At 53.2% G+C, this 13351-nt stretch overlaps 1 protein-coding gene across 4 annotated transcripts in view; it reads right to left on the minus strand.

Moving 5' to 3' along the window:
• TRABD2B (TraB domain containing 2B) overlaps positions 1–13351 on the minus strand; it is a 215959-nt gene that overhangs the window by 17390 nt on the left and 185218 nt on the right. For 3 of the 4 annotated variants that reach the window (XM_019624752.1, XM_019624755.1, XM_019624753.1), the window contains exon 5: positions 185–275. In XM_019624752.1, the coding sequence (XP_019480297.1) occupies positions 185–275 (91 nt within the window). Of the gene's footprint in view, positions 1–184; positions 276–13252; positions 13267–13351 lie in introns of those variants that run through there. The other variant, XR_002121970.1, reaches the window with a different exon arrangement.

The raw sequence follows: 13351 nt of genomic DNA on the forward strand, positions 1-13351 counted from the left end.
ATGGCCCATGGACAGGTATGGCCCGTGGTCAGGTATGGCCCATGGACAGGCATGGCCCATGGACAGGTATGGCCCATGGACAGGCATGGCCCATGGACAGGCTTGGCCTATGGTCAGGCATGGACTGTGATCAGGCATCAGCAGGCCAGCCAGTCCCACGCCCTGCAGACATTGGGTTCTTTACCTGTGGATGGTCTGCCCTGCAGGCGTGTGTTCCACCTCCAGCCCTGCCTGCCGAAGGACGTCAATGACTGTATTGTTCCCCAGAAAGTGACCTGGAACACAAGAGACAAAGTGGGCTTAGCCCAATGCCAGGACACCAGCAACTAGGGACAGCCTGAGGCCAGTGACCTACACCAAAGTTGAGGCCCCAGATTCCCTGAGAGGCAGGATGATGTAGCGGGAAGATTTCCTGGGGCCACCCTGCCTGAGTCCAAATCCTGGCTCTGTTGCTCACTGGTTGCTGTCCTGAGCCTCAGTTTCCCCACCTGTAAAGTGTGAATGATTTCAACAGCAACCTCCAGGGCAGCTGTGAGGACTATGGGAACAGTGGCTGACACACAGTGAAGGCTGAGTGTTTTCTGTGGCATTTCTGTGCCCCAGCCCTGGACTGCCCAGGTACAGACAGCCTTCAGCACTCCATTAGTGGGGGGTACCTTTAGGATGCACTTGCTCTGTGGTCAGCCCTGGGAGAGACACTGAGAGTATAGGTACAAATCATTTAGCCCCCAGCCCCAGATGAGCGCTGGCATTGTTTTCCTTCGGAGGGATGCAAGCTTGAGGTCTGAGGACACAGTGATGGCTCCCAGCTAGAAAGGTCCAAAAGAATCCTCAGGAGGCCAAGTGACTGTGGGGACAGTAACTGCTGGGAGTCAGCACTCTAGCGAGCCCCTCCTGTTCCCTGGGCCTCAGTCCCTCCATCTGGTCAGTGTGGACAGAGTGGCAGTGCCCCCTGGCACCCTCCTTACCTGTGTGCCTGCCCTGTGGCCCATTCCCATGGGCAGTTCCCTTCTGCTCACCATTTATCCCAGAACCTGGGGGAAATCCCTGTACTGCTATTCTAATTGCCTGTGACGGGTGGTGACAGGTGGGAAGTTGGAAGGTCAGGATGTTGACAGCCCCCGGGAGGTCTGAGAACAGAGAGTGGACAGGCTGTCGGGGAATGGAGAGGTTCCGGCATAGAGGAAGCCAGGCTGGGACTGTACAGTGGCTGGAGCAGAGGGTGAAGCCCGCAGCCCTCTGCCAGCCAGCCCTGCACACCCCAGGCTGGCTTCACCAATCCCCAGCAGGTCCCCCGCCCAGCAGTCTTTCTCTTGCCGGCCTGACACAATCCCTGAAATCCACTTCTGGCTTATTGCATAAGATCGTTGGGCTGGGAATGTGAGATGCGTTCTAGTGCAGGACCTACCATGCTCACTCTGAGACTTTTGTCAAATCCATAACACTAAAATGCCCTGTTTCTCTCTGTGTACAGGGACAAACTGTACACAGTTTCTGGCATGGTCCATGGGAAACTGTACACAGTTTCTTTCTGAGTGGGCTGCATGATACCTACAGGTTCCCTTAGCTCTCAGATTCCATGGGGAAGGCTTTGTTTGATTCCGGAGACCCATATGGAAATGTGTTCTCCTTCCCTCTTTCCTTCTCTCCCTATCCATTTCACTCATCTGACAAACACGGAGTGAGTGCAAACCTAGTGCTGGGCAGTGGTGAACAGGTAGGGGTCCAGGCACTCATAGTTTCGAGCACCAGGCTTTTTAGATTCAGAAACTAATTCTACACTGAAGGAAGCACACAGGAAGCATCTAATCTAACTAGATCAGGGTAGACTTCCTCAAGGGGGCATCACTAGCTGAAGGATGGGATAAGAGTTACCTAGGTGAGGATGGAAGAGGGGTGGCACCGAAGGGAGGGTGTTCCAGGTAGGGGGAATGGCATGTGAATAGACTAGGAGATAAGTGAGGCACTTCGGGGAAACCAGCTGTAGAAGACACACAGACACACACGGACAACGCAGGTATGACAGGCCCACTCAGGCTCCAGCGCTGACCCAGTGCTGTTGAGGACAGAAGACCCAGGTTTCTGCCAAGGCTGTGAGTTTCTAGGGATCCTGAGCAAGTGGCTTCTCTGCCCCTGGCTTCAGCTTTCCTGTGTGTCACATGGGCATGCCTCCCTTTGGTCTACAAGTTTGGCAGCTGTAAAACCCTAATGAGGCAGGAGGAGTGAACGTTCCTTGGAAAAGCCCAGCATGCACTGCTGACTGATGGCTAAGCTGGTCCCTGGCTGGGACCATGGAGTCATCCCCACCCTTGCTCGCCTCTGAGCATGACTGGGCTGGAAGGAGGACTGGGTGTGGCAGCCTCAGTGTACAGGCTTGCCAGCAGCTCTTGGAATCCACTCCTGGCAGCAAAGCCAATTCCTTCCCTGCCTCCATGGAGACCCATTTAAAGACGAGGGCTTCTGGGCCCAACAGCGGTCCGCCAAGAGGATTTCAAGAGCTGCCAGGGAAAACGGTCCTCCTCAGGATGCACAGGAGCAGCAGTAAATATTTACTGAAGATCTTGCGGCTGCTCCAAAAGCATTCCTGGAGCTGGCAGAGGGGGCATTTGGAGGAACTAGGCCTTATAGGATGCGGGCTGGATTCTGAGCACTTCCCTGCAATGTTTCAGTGTCTGGTCGGCACCCCATTTATTCTCTTCACCGCAGCTGTGGTTCCAGGCCCTTACTGTGCAGCATAAGACCCTGACCAGAAGACTTTCGATACTTTGAGAAATTGGAAGCAATCAGGAAAGATTTTTTTCCAATTGCCATCTCCCCCTTCTCTAAGCCACACTCACCTTCACCTCCTTCCTTCCAGGCCTGGGAGAACAGTGTCCCTCCTGCCCCTCCCCTGTAAGAGGCTGCTCCTTGAACACCTCCAGGAGGCACCCTTCCCATGCAGGCTGTGCCACAGGACTGTACAGTACAAGCCATTCACTCCCAAGCCCATGTTCCCATCACCCCCAACCCTATCTCCCTCTGTGGGGCTTGGTTTCACAGGACTCCACGACACCATTCTGTCCTGGTTCTGTCTATCCTCTTGGTGGGGTCCTCTTTCTCTTGCCCCCAAAAGGTGGGGAATCCTGGGAACCCTATCTGCAGCCCTCTTTTCTTCTCACTCTACTCACGGTCTGTGGGTAAACTCCACCCATGTGGTGTCAATTACCATACAATGCTGACCACTCTGGAACTGCAGCCCTAGCCCAGACCCATTTGTCCAACTGTTTGTTGGACATCTCCACCTAATATCCCACAGAGCCTACAAAGTCCAACTCAGCCTCCCATCCTAGGATGTACAACTGAGCTCCGCTCTCCAAGTCAGATGGGCCCTGTCTTTACCCTTCCTTCTGCCTCCTCATCCTCATCCAGTCAGTCACCAGAGTCCCTTTGATTTTAACTCCTAACCATGCTTGGCTCTGGTCCAGGTCACCATCACCTTCTGCCGGAATCACTGCAGACACTGTCCTCCTTGTCCTATCCGGTTCACCCTCCTCATTGGAGCAGGAATGACCTTCCCACACCCAAGAGCTGCCTCTGTCAGAGCATGTTCCCACCAAGCAGCTTGAGTGAAGACCGTGAGCTTTTCAAGGCAGAGGTCATGCCTGATTCATTTTTGACCCAGGGCTAAGCCCAACTCTGGCCCATGGTGGTGGCTTCATGATGGTTTGTTGAATGAGTGAGTGACAAAACCTGTGTACTCCACATCCTTTCCATGATCTCATCCTATCCCCAGAAGACCTGAGCTCACGGATCCCCTCCCTTTGTAGCCCCAGCCTGGCCCCCTGGTGAAGCTCCTGCAGATGTCACCAATCCCAGGAGCTTGGCTTTGGACCTGTCCCTGAGTCAGGGCCCAGCGCACGCTGTCCCCTGGGGCTGGCAGACAGGGCTTAGGCTTGCCTCCAAGATCAGAAATCCTGAAGCAGGCGCCACACCCATCCTGGAACCTGCAAGAAGGTATGGAAAGTTTCCAAAGGGGCCCCACGGTATTGGGGCTTAGCCTGCGTGGCTTGCTCAGGCTCCCAGGGTCTCCTGGCCACCGATCAGCAGCTCCTTCCAGCACTGACAGCTGTGCACTGGCCAGCTCTCTGCAGGAAGGCACGTTCCATTTCATCTGCTGAGGCTGCGTGGACGAGGAGAGGAGGAAAGAGAGGGAGGACAGTGGGGGGTGGGGGTGGGGCACACAGAGTCACAGAGACAGAGAGTCGGGGAGACACGCAGGGAGGCAGGGAAAGGAGAGAGATACTCCAGTGGAAACACAGGGAGAGGAAGAGAGCTCCAGAACACACGGAAACAGAGAGGAGAAAGACAGTGGAGAGGAGAGAGGGGCCTGAACACAGGCAATAAGAGATATACAGAGACAGACAATGGTAGGGAGAGACGGAAAGGGAGAGACACCGAGACAGAGAAAGAGACAGAAAGAGACAAGGATGGGGCCAAGAGATACAAACAGAAAAGATGGAGAGAAAGAGTGAAAGAGGAGAGAGGAGAAAGAGAACCCCAAAATGGAAACAAGTGGCATGGTGGAGGAGAGACTAACCCACCGGGGACATCAGGAAAGGCTTCCTGGAGGAGGGGTCCATGTAGCCAGAACGGGTGGGATTCAGACAGAAATGCAGGGGAGATAGTCAGGGGAGGAGCAGGGCCTGGAGGAAGATTATACGTCTTGAGAATGGTGGGGCTGGTATGGTGTCACCTCCCCTGACCCTGCAAGCAGCAGTGCTACTTACAGGGCATTCATATACAAACAGGGAAGGTGTCCTGCTCTGAGTGGGCACTGATCCACCATATTTTAGTGCAGAGAAAAGGGCTTCCCTTCTTTTGGGCACAAGCAGGTCTGTGCCAGGGCGCAGGCTGGACATAGCCCCTACCCATCAGCCGGGCACAGCCCGACAGCCCCAATTTACCCTCTGACGTGGAACAGAGAGAAGAATCCTATCGTGGGGTTACGACAGAAAACCTGGCTCAATAGCCTCCTGGCTGTGTGACCTCAGACAGCTTCCTTGCCTGCTCTGTGCCTCAGCTTCCTCACATGGTTCAGGGAGCTCCCACTCTATGATTCCATCACTTGGTGGCCGGAACACAAATTCCTGGGTACATGAGGCTTCTCCAGTTTTGTTTCATTTCTTCCTCACAGCGGCCTTCAAGGTCCCTTCAGTTTACAGATGAGGGAACTGGAGCTCAGCGAGGAGGCAGGACTTGCCCAGGTCCCAGAGCTGGTAAGAGGCGAAGCCTGGACGTCCACCCAGAGACGTCCTCGCTCACTGCACATTCCTGCACACCCACTCTGAAGTACTGGCGGCTGCGAGGGATCTTGAGTTCATGTTTTGGGGGCAGGAAATTGTCAGAAACATGTGTACCTTCCAAGGTTCACCAGATTGGAGGGAAAGTGTGCGAGTGCTCAGCGAGAACAATCCACCAATTAACAGGGTAATTTCAAGACAGTGTTGGGGGGCTGGGAGGAGGGGAGAGGGGGAGGACCAGATGTTCCCACAAAGGCTCCAAAGTAACACGGGCTCCCCTAGGCCAGCACACATGTTTTCTCTCCAGTGAGTCCGCCGACTTTCCAGTTTTCTCCTCCTGGAAGAGGGATCCCAAACCCATATTTATGTTCCGTCTGAAATTAATGCAAGGGAAACTTTCAAATGCTAATCTAGCTGCCAGGATCAGCAGCCGGATATCAAGCGACAGCCGTGTTTGTTTCTGTGAGGAAGTGTGACAGGAGGGCTGCCTGGATGGGACTAGGAGAACCAGGGGAGGAACTGGCAATTGGGGGCGCTGAGGGGATATTCATCTCCTAAGGAGGGTCCATGTGGCAAACTGGCAGAGCCGAGCCTCCGTGCTCCTTCTCCTAGGACCAGCCCAGGGCAGGGCAAGGGCCTCAGCTGAGCACACCTCCTGCACCCAGTCTTGTGCCAGGAGCTGAGACACGTGGTCCCCACCTGGGAGATCACAGGGTAGAGGGAAGATGGGCAGTGTGAGCCATGCAGTGAGGGAGGGACGCCAGGGGCTATGTGGCTGAAGGGGAAGGGGCAGGACCTAGACTAGGGGGTCACTGAGGAGGGGTCTCAGGTGAGTCAGAGGAAGGGAGGTGGGAAGGTCTTCCCAACACAGGGCGTTGCTCGTGCATGGGCATGAAAGGGAAAAAGGGGAAAGTGTGTGCCGCCACCTACAGTGGTTCTGGGTTGTTGGACTACAAAGTGAGAGGGGAGGCAGGTAACGGCAAGAGCTGGGGCAGGAGGTATGAGTGGTGGCATTCTAAATCAAGGCAGGACAAGGCTAAGGGGGCAGGTTTCAGCGGGGCTCAAAGAACATTCTCCCAGGCAACTGTCCACTTCTGTAAGAGAGTGAGTGCCCCATCCTTGGAGGTGTGTAAGCAGAGGGTCAATGCACCCTTGTTAGTCTTTGCAGAAGGGATTCAGATACCCTACGGGGAGCTGGGCCTGTCTGGGTGGAACCCTATTCTGTCCTCTTTATAGCCTGTTCCTCTTCTAGAGGCTGCTAAAACTCAGAACGTTAGAAAAGAAAAACCCTAAGACTTCAACTGGTCAGCTCAGCTCTGCCCTTAATGATGCAAAGATGGATATGAATACCGAGAAAAGCAACTGCACCTACCATTTTCCCAGCACTGAGATTGTACTGAACACTTTGATTCATTTTCTTGTTTAATCTCACAACAGTCCCACTGAGGCCACCAGAACTGTTCCAGCGTCACACAGGCAGAAAGGGCATAGCTGGCATTTGTCTAAGCCCATGCACACAGTGTCTGTTTAAAGGGCACTTTACGGAGGCAGTTACCCAGGCTGGGGCTCCCTGGGCTCAGGGCAGGCTTCTGCTGGGGGCCAGAGCTTCTCTGGGCCTCTGACACCTGTCTGACAGTTGCCCAGATTGGGGGTCCCCTTCAGGACCTCTCCCAGTTGTGTACTTCCTCTTAAAAGTACAACCAGTGCTCCCCGCCCCCGGCAGCCAGCCCGCCCTCCAAGCCAACCTTCCCCATTCTTCTATAATCCCCAGGGTTTCAGCTTTTCATCTCCTTTGGACCAGATCCTCTTTCAATCAATATTTGGTCTAGAGGTGAGGAAGCCTCCTCTACGGACCCATCCTGCCCCATGGTGAGGATGTAAGTGCTGGGGGTTTTGACCAGCCTGAGCCTTGAGGGCTGGAGGCAGCAGTGCTTACTTCACGAGTCTTTACTGGGACTTCCCACATGTTAGGCAGGTGCCAGGCCTTGGGTACCCTTTCCTCGTGGGGTCTAAGATTCCCAACCCAATCAATGACTGCTGAGTGACTGAGGTCAGCACAGGGCACTGTGGGAGAGCCCCAGGGACAGAGCCAGTGATGGGTTCTGTGACCTGCAGGGGGCAGTGCCCAGTCCAGGGCTCACTGCATCCATGGTAACACTCTACCACATCCAGAGGCTCCCTTCCAAGAATTACAGCACCCAGGACCCCAGGAGAGATCCCTGTTGGCCAATCATGTGGGCAGGATGGGGCCCACTTGCTCCTGAGCCTCACTGTCACTTGGAACTGAGACCCGGCGCTTGGGGTTTCCCTGCAAGTGTCCCAGCTGGGTCCTCAGAGGTCACAGAGCACTTCTGCGCCTCCCCTGGATGCCCTCGCTTTCTCCTGTGTGTGTCCTGTCCTTGGAGGATTGCGCTCTGAGGGGCCAGGACCCTGAAATGAAAACGACAACACAAGAGCTCACATTTACAGAGTCATGGCGCTGCACCAGGTCCTGAGCGGTACAAGTGCCAGCTGCCAGATGTGTATATGGTGGGGCAGCAGGGTCCTTTGAAGCACCGTTGGAAATTCTGAAACGCTTCCGGACACTGTGGCCTGGGGAGTGTGCTCCAGTGTGGGGCGTGTGGCAGGCCATGGACGTTTGCCTGGGAGAGGAGAAAGTGGCTGGGCCTGTGTTGCCTCTTTGCTGGGCCCCTTGTTTCTAAGGTTAAAAAAGCCCTCCATGGGCATGGCTGCTCTTCTGTGCCCAGTAATGGGCTCCGAGGGGCTTCTTCTGTTTCTGAGGCCACAGGGAGGACAGCAAGGTGGGGAAGGAGGTGGGTGTGAGTCTTGTCCTGAGAACTAGGGCATGATGAGCAGAAACAGAAGCAGCTGATCTGCATCAGGAAAATTTCAACCAGTCTCACCTTCTCCAGGAAGCCTTCTCTGGCTTACCCTGCCTCCAGTCAGTGCCATCGCTCAGACATGGAGTTGCTGAATGTTGGGCTATTATAGCCCTCACCCAGTCTAGGCCCCTCTCTGTGCAGCTGAGGGAAGAACGGATCTGAGAAGGCCACATGGAAGGTCTCAGAATGAAAGGAGTGTGCACAACACCAGAACATTTCTCCTTTCCACCCTTCCGTCCTTGACCTCACTCTCACCTTCCCTTACTCTCTTGCCCTTCTCACTGATCCCCTCCCAGCCATCGTGCTGTCTTCCCTTCCTAACTTCCTAACCGCATCTCCCCCTCCCGCACCCCAACTTAGCACTAAACGCCCTCCTCTTCTAGCTTCTGACTGCATGGCTGGACCGACAACAGTGCCCGGGACTCTGTTTCTAGTTGGTTCTGAGGGCTTTTCATTTGTCAATCCAGTCTCACCTTTCAAAGGCCAGACATGAAGGTGTTGAACCCCTGGGCCGCCCACTGTGGGGGCAGCGGATATGGGTTCCAGTCAAGGTTTTGCTGTAGGTAACATAGGGCAGGGGGAACTTCTACTCATGGGCCTCAGGCTGGGTTTTTCATTCATTCATTCATTCATTCATTCATTCAAGTGGATAGTGAGAACCTCTTCAGCGCTTAGGGACTTGACAGCCTGGATTGAGAGATAGCAAATGTGCTCAGCATGAGCTGGGCTGTCATAGGGGAATCCTGAGGGATTGTGGGAACCCAGAGAGGAGGTAATGGAGGGTCTGGGCAGGAGAGGAGAAGGGCAGCCTCGGCAGGACAGAGGGCCCAAGCAGCAGCTGGGTGGCTCTTTTAGGGAGACTGCCCATCAGGAGGAATGGTCTAGTCAGTGTTGACCATCATTTCTCTCCAGCTCTAAGATTCTTTTCCTGCCCATCTGCACCTCGATGGACCCATCTGCAAAATGGAATAATAAATACCATCCATCTCCCTCCATGGGGAATTGAGGACCTGGAGGTCATATGTGCCGATGGGTCTGCGTGTTCTTCAAGCAGGATGGTGCCTATTCTCAGGGAGCAATTGCTGCTGTTATTAATAAAAAAGATGTGTCCCTAAAATGGGTCCTCCAGCCCGGTCACACTGACCCAGATGATGCCAGTGGTGCCCCTTTGAGCCCTGCCTGAATTACAGATCCATGAGCAAATTAAAAAAGTGATGGTTGGTTTAAGCATAAAAAAATAAAAGATGTTAATGGTGTTTGGTATCTTGGGCTTCGATCTCTCACTTCTCTCAAACCTGGGTCTTCACCACCAATGGGCTTCTGTGTCCCAGCCCCACTGGTCTGTTTCTGATTGTGGGTCTGTGGCACTTCAGCGAGGGTAAGAGAGGCTGGCGCTGGTCTGGCGGCTGGGGGTACTGGCTATGCGGGCCCTCGGGGTAACAGCTATAGGCCCTCTGTTCTGGTGCTCACACAGCCTGTCTTTTAACCCTTCAGATCCTGCTTTCTGCTGAGACTTCTGCTTCTTTTGGGGACAAGTGGCAGCAGTCCTACATGGAGGGAGTTCTAGGTCCTGGAAGGCTCTTAGTTCCTCATTCCTCCCAAGGAACCCAAGAGAGATTGGAGCAAACTATGCCAGAACGTTAGAATGCTATGATAATAGGTGTTGGGATATCAGAACCGCACAGTCTTAAAACAATAATAGCATGTTAGGGTCAAAGGACTTTGCAATGCCAGAAGTTAGAATTATATTCAAATTATAGCATACGAGGGTTATAGAATGTGGGATAACCACCGACTCTCTGAGTTCGAAATGAATGGGCTCTAGAGGTTACCTGGTTGTCCCTTGAGTTTGGTTCACGTCTCCAACCTAGCTCTGCCAGTTCCTACATTACTGAAGTCTATTCCAGGCTGCAAAGTGGTTGAGCAAGAAAACCCATCCTGAGAGAGCTCCAGTTCTCTGGAACTAGGGACACAATTGTCATTTTTTTTCTAGTGCCTGGAACTGAGATCCCCTGAGGCCTGGGGTCCAGGGGATTCCATGTGGCTGAATGGAATGAATTTGATTTTGGGTGATTTGGTCCAGTATGTCTTTCTAGAACATTCCTAGGTGTTGGCAATTCTGAGGAGGTCTGCGCCTGCCCCGGAGTAGTTCACACACAGTGGGATGCTCACTGAGCAGAGGGTGCTGGGATAAAATCAGGAGAAGGTCTAGGGGGCAGCACCCACATTTACACCCGAGCTGTTCAGGGTTGCTGTAGGAAATCTTACAACCTGTGTATTGGGACCACTGCAGGTTCATGGGCCCTCAATGTCAATCAGCATTGTCTGTGTTCCTAGCAGACAGAGCAGATATATGGCAGGCATGTGCCCTAATTCTGATCCACAGCAGACATCTCTAATCAATCAGGACCTCTCTTCTGCTGAGCTCTGATGGGGTTTTATCATCCTTTACACCATCCCACTCCAGACAGCCACTACCACTCAATCAAAGTTGGCCCATGAGATGAAATCTATTTAACTTCTTGTCCATGTCAGTTTTTGTGGCCAGTCTCTCTTGCATTTATGTCAAATGTTCTCTTCAAAGCAAGAGCCCTCCCACCTTCCTCCTCTTTCTCGGCAGATGACTTCACCTTTTGCTTTACCGAGTAGAGCTCTTATTAGAAGCCCTCAGTTTAGAACTTTCTTGTCTTTCCACCACCAAATTACTGCCGGCTGGCCCTTCGATTATAGGTGAGGAGGTGCCCCTCTCTACCCAAGGCCAAACCCTCTCCCTGAGCTCTAGTCACCCGCTTTCTGCCTTCTCAGGACCCTGGGCTAGTAATCTTTTCCCACTCTCTCTCCTGTATCACCCTCCTTCTATTGTATTCTTTCTATCCTGTCTTAAGCATGCTCAATTCTCTCCTATCTTTAGAAAAGGTGAGTGGGTGGGGCAAACAATACGGTTACCAACTTTTTATTTTGCCAAGTAGGAGTTTTGAAAGTCCCAGCTGCCTTATATCACCATCATTTTTAAAAAGGACGCTTAACTTCAAACACAATAGAAAGGAGACAATTTTAGACTAAAAGATAAGCCAGTAAATTGTACAAATTTAGCTAATAAAAATCCCCCAACTTGTACTTTTTTTCCTCCGTTATCTGTAGACCAAAGGAAACCCAACACCCCACATAAGATCAGGGTCAGCTTGTCCATCTGCACAATCCTGGCAGTTGGGAATCAGGCCTCTCCTCCCCACTGGGGTGACTCACTCCCCCATGACAGCGGCCTGATTTGTTCCAGCACGTCAGTTTGCACACTGGTTACAGCTACCTCCTAGGGAGGCAGGGCTTCCATCCAGTCCCCCAGTGTCACTCAGGCTTCCTCAGAGTTTTCATGAATGTCCACACCCCAACTGCCCCTGAACCTGCTGAATAAACCTCCAGAAGAAGCCAATAGCACCTCACTGCAGAAACATCACAGACACTAGGAGAATATTCTTTTGTGAGAGGCACCAGCTAAAAAGACAACCTTCCCACAAAAGCGTCAACATTTCTGAAAGTATACCACAAGGGTACCATGTGCAGGAGAAATGGCCAGGATCCACACCCCAGAGGCCAGGATTCAAGCCAAAGGTCTGCTGTGCTGCCTTGGGGAAGCTATTCACCCTCTCTGGACCTTGCTTTTCACTTGGAAAATGTGTGTAATATAACCCATCTCGTGGTGTTACTGTGAAGATCAAAGGTAATATAATCCAAGAGGCTGAAATGGTGGCTGGCACACAGTAAGGGTTTTATTATAAGGATCCCTCCACCCTGGTGGGGAGTTTTAACCCTATGATCTGAAATGAGCAAACCTAGCGCAATCCGATGAGGCAGGTGTATTATACCCATTTTACAGACAAGAGTCTGAGGTCCTTGAAGGTGAGATGGCTTTCCCAGGATGTCTTAGCTGACAGTGGCAGTGCCATGCCTTACACCAAGGCATCCTGACTCCAAAGCTCTGGCCCTTTGTCCCGAATCTCCTGTAGAGCAGAAGAATCGAGGCCAGTCTGCCATCAGCACTGGAAATCCCGGTCTGAGCTCATGGGCTCTCAGGGTGGGATTCTAGAGTGGGGGTGGGCTGGGGAAGGGTCTGGATAATGACCACACAGGCAGAGGTGCTCTCTCTCTCTCCCTGCATCTCTCCCTCCCTCCCTCTCTCTCTTTCTCCTTCCCTTCTTCCCTCCCTCTCTGTCCTACATGCCATGATCCCTCTCCAGCATTTTAGAGCCATGGAGCCATCAGGGCCTTCAGTTGGCCTCTGATGCTGGTCTGTCACAGAGTGGCAGAGCCTCAGCAGCGGCCTGGCTCCAACACCTGGCAAGATGCATATAATTATGCTTCTGTGTCCTAAGCTATTTTCTAAGACGCCCAGTGAAACTGGACCTGAGAGACCTTTGCATGAGCAGACACACGCCCAGGGCATGGCCAGGCGAATTTCCGGTGGCATAGGCCCTCTCTCCCTCCTGCAGCCTTGGGGAACCTTTGCCTTCTTTGAGGGCAGGACAGAGGATGCATAACAAGAGACCGTCTGACTCAGGCCCCCAAAGCCTGATGGTCTGGGAAGGCCTGAGATGGAACTGCAGAGGCACCCAGACAGGGATGTGTGGAGTGGAGTGGGTGTGTCTGCAGGTTGCACCCCATTGAAGAGTGTTTGGCCTGGCCCCAAGATGTGGGACTCGGGGTTTACATGGCCATAAGAATGCAACGAGGCAAGCGTGGACGTCTTTTGCCATGGATTGCATGTGGATACGTTCCATAACAATACACTGACTGTCACAGGCCTGTTCGGCTGGCTCCCTGCCTGCACATAAGAACAAAGCTCCTGGATCATAGCTCCCCGGCCAGGGTCCTGTCTTGGCTTTGTCCTTGGCGTGCCATGAGTTTTGTGTATGTCCTGGCCTCTGTGGAGCTCACCCTGCTCATGGCTACGATGACGTGGGTGGGCTCGAGCTTGGAGGCTGCGTCCAGATTTGAAATTCTCTGGTTGAGGGTAGATTTGCAGCGCTGAGTGGGCCATTTGTTCCAGGCATGGCTGAGCCAGAAATGGCAGCTGCCAGCGAGATCTGCATGTGGTTCCAGACTTGTTTCTGTTGGAGAGAGTGGGTCTCTGAGAGCTGAGGTGGGGCTCACACTGCCCTGCCTTTACTACTGGCCGGCCCTAAGCTCACCAGT

The sequence above is a fragment of the Hipposideros armiger genome, unplaced genomic scaffold (genome assembly GCF_001890085.2).
Source record: "Hipposideros armiger isolate ML-2016 unplaced genomic scaffold, ASM189008v1 scaffold_605, whole genome shotgun sequence".
In the NCBI taxonomy this organism is placed as follows: domain Eukaryota; kingdom Metazoa; phylum Chordata; class Mammalia; order Chiroptera; family Hipposideridae; genus Hipposideros; species Hipposideros armiger.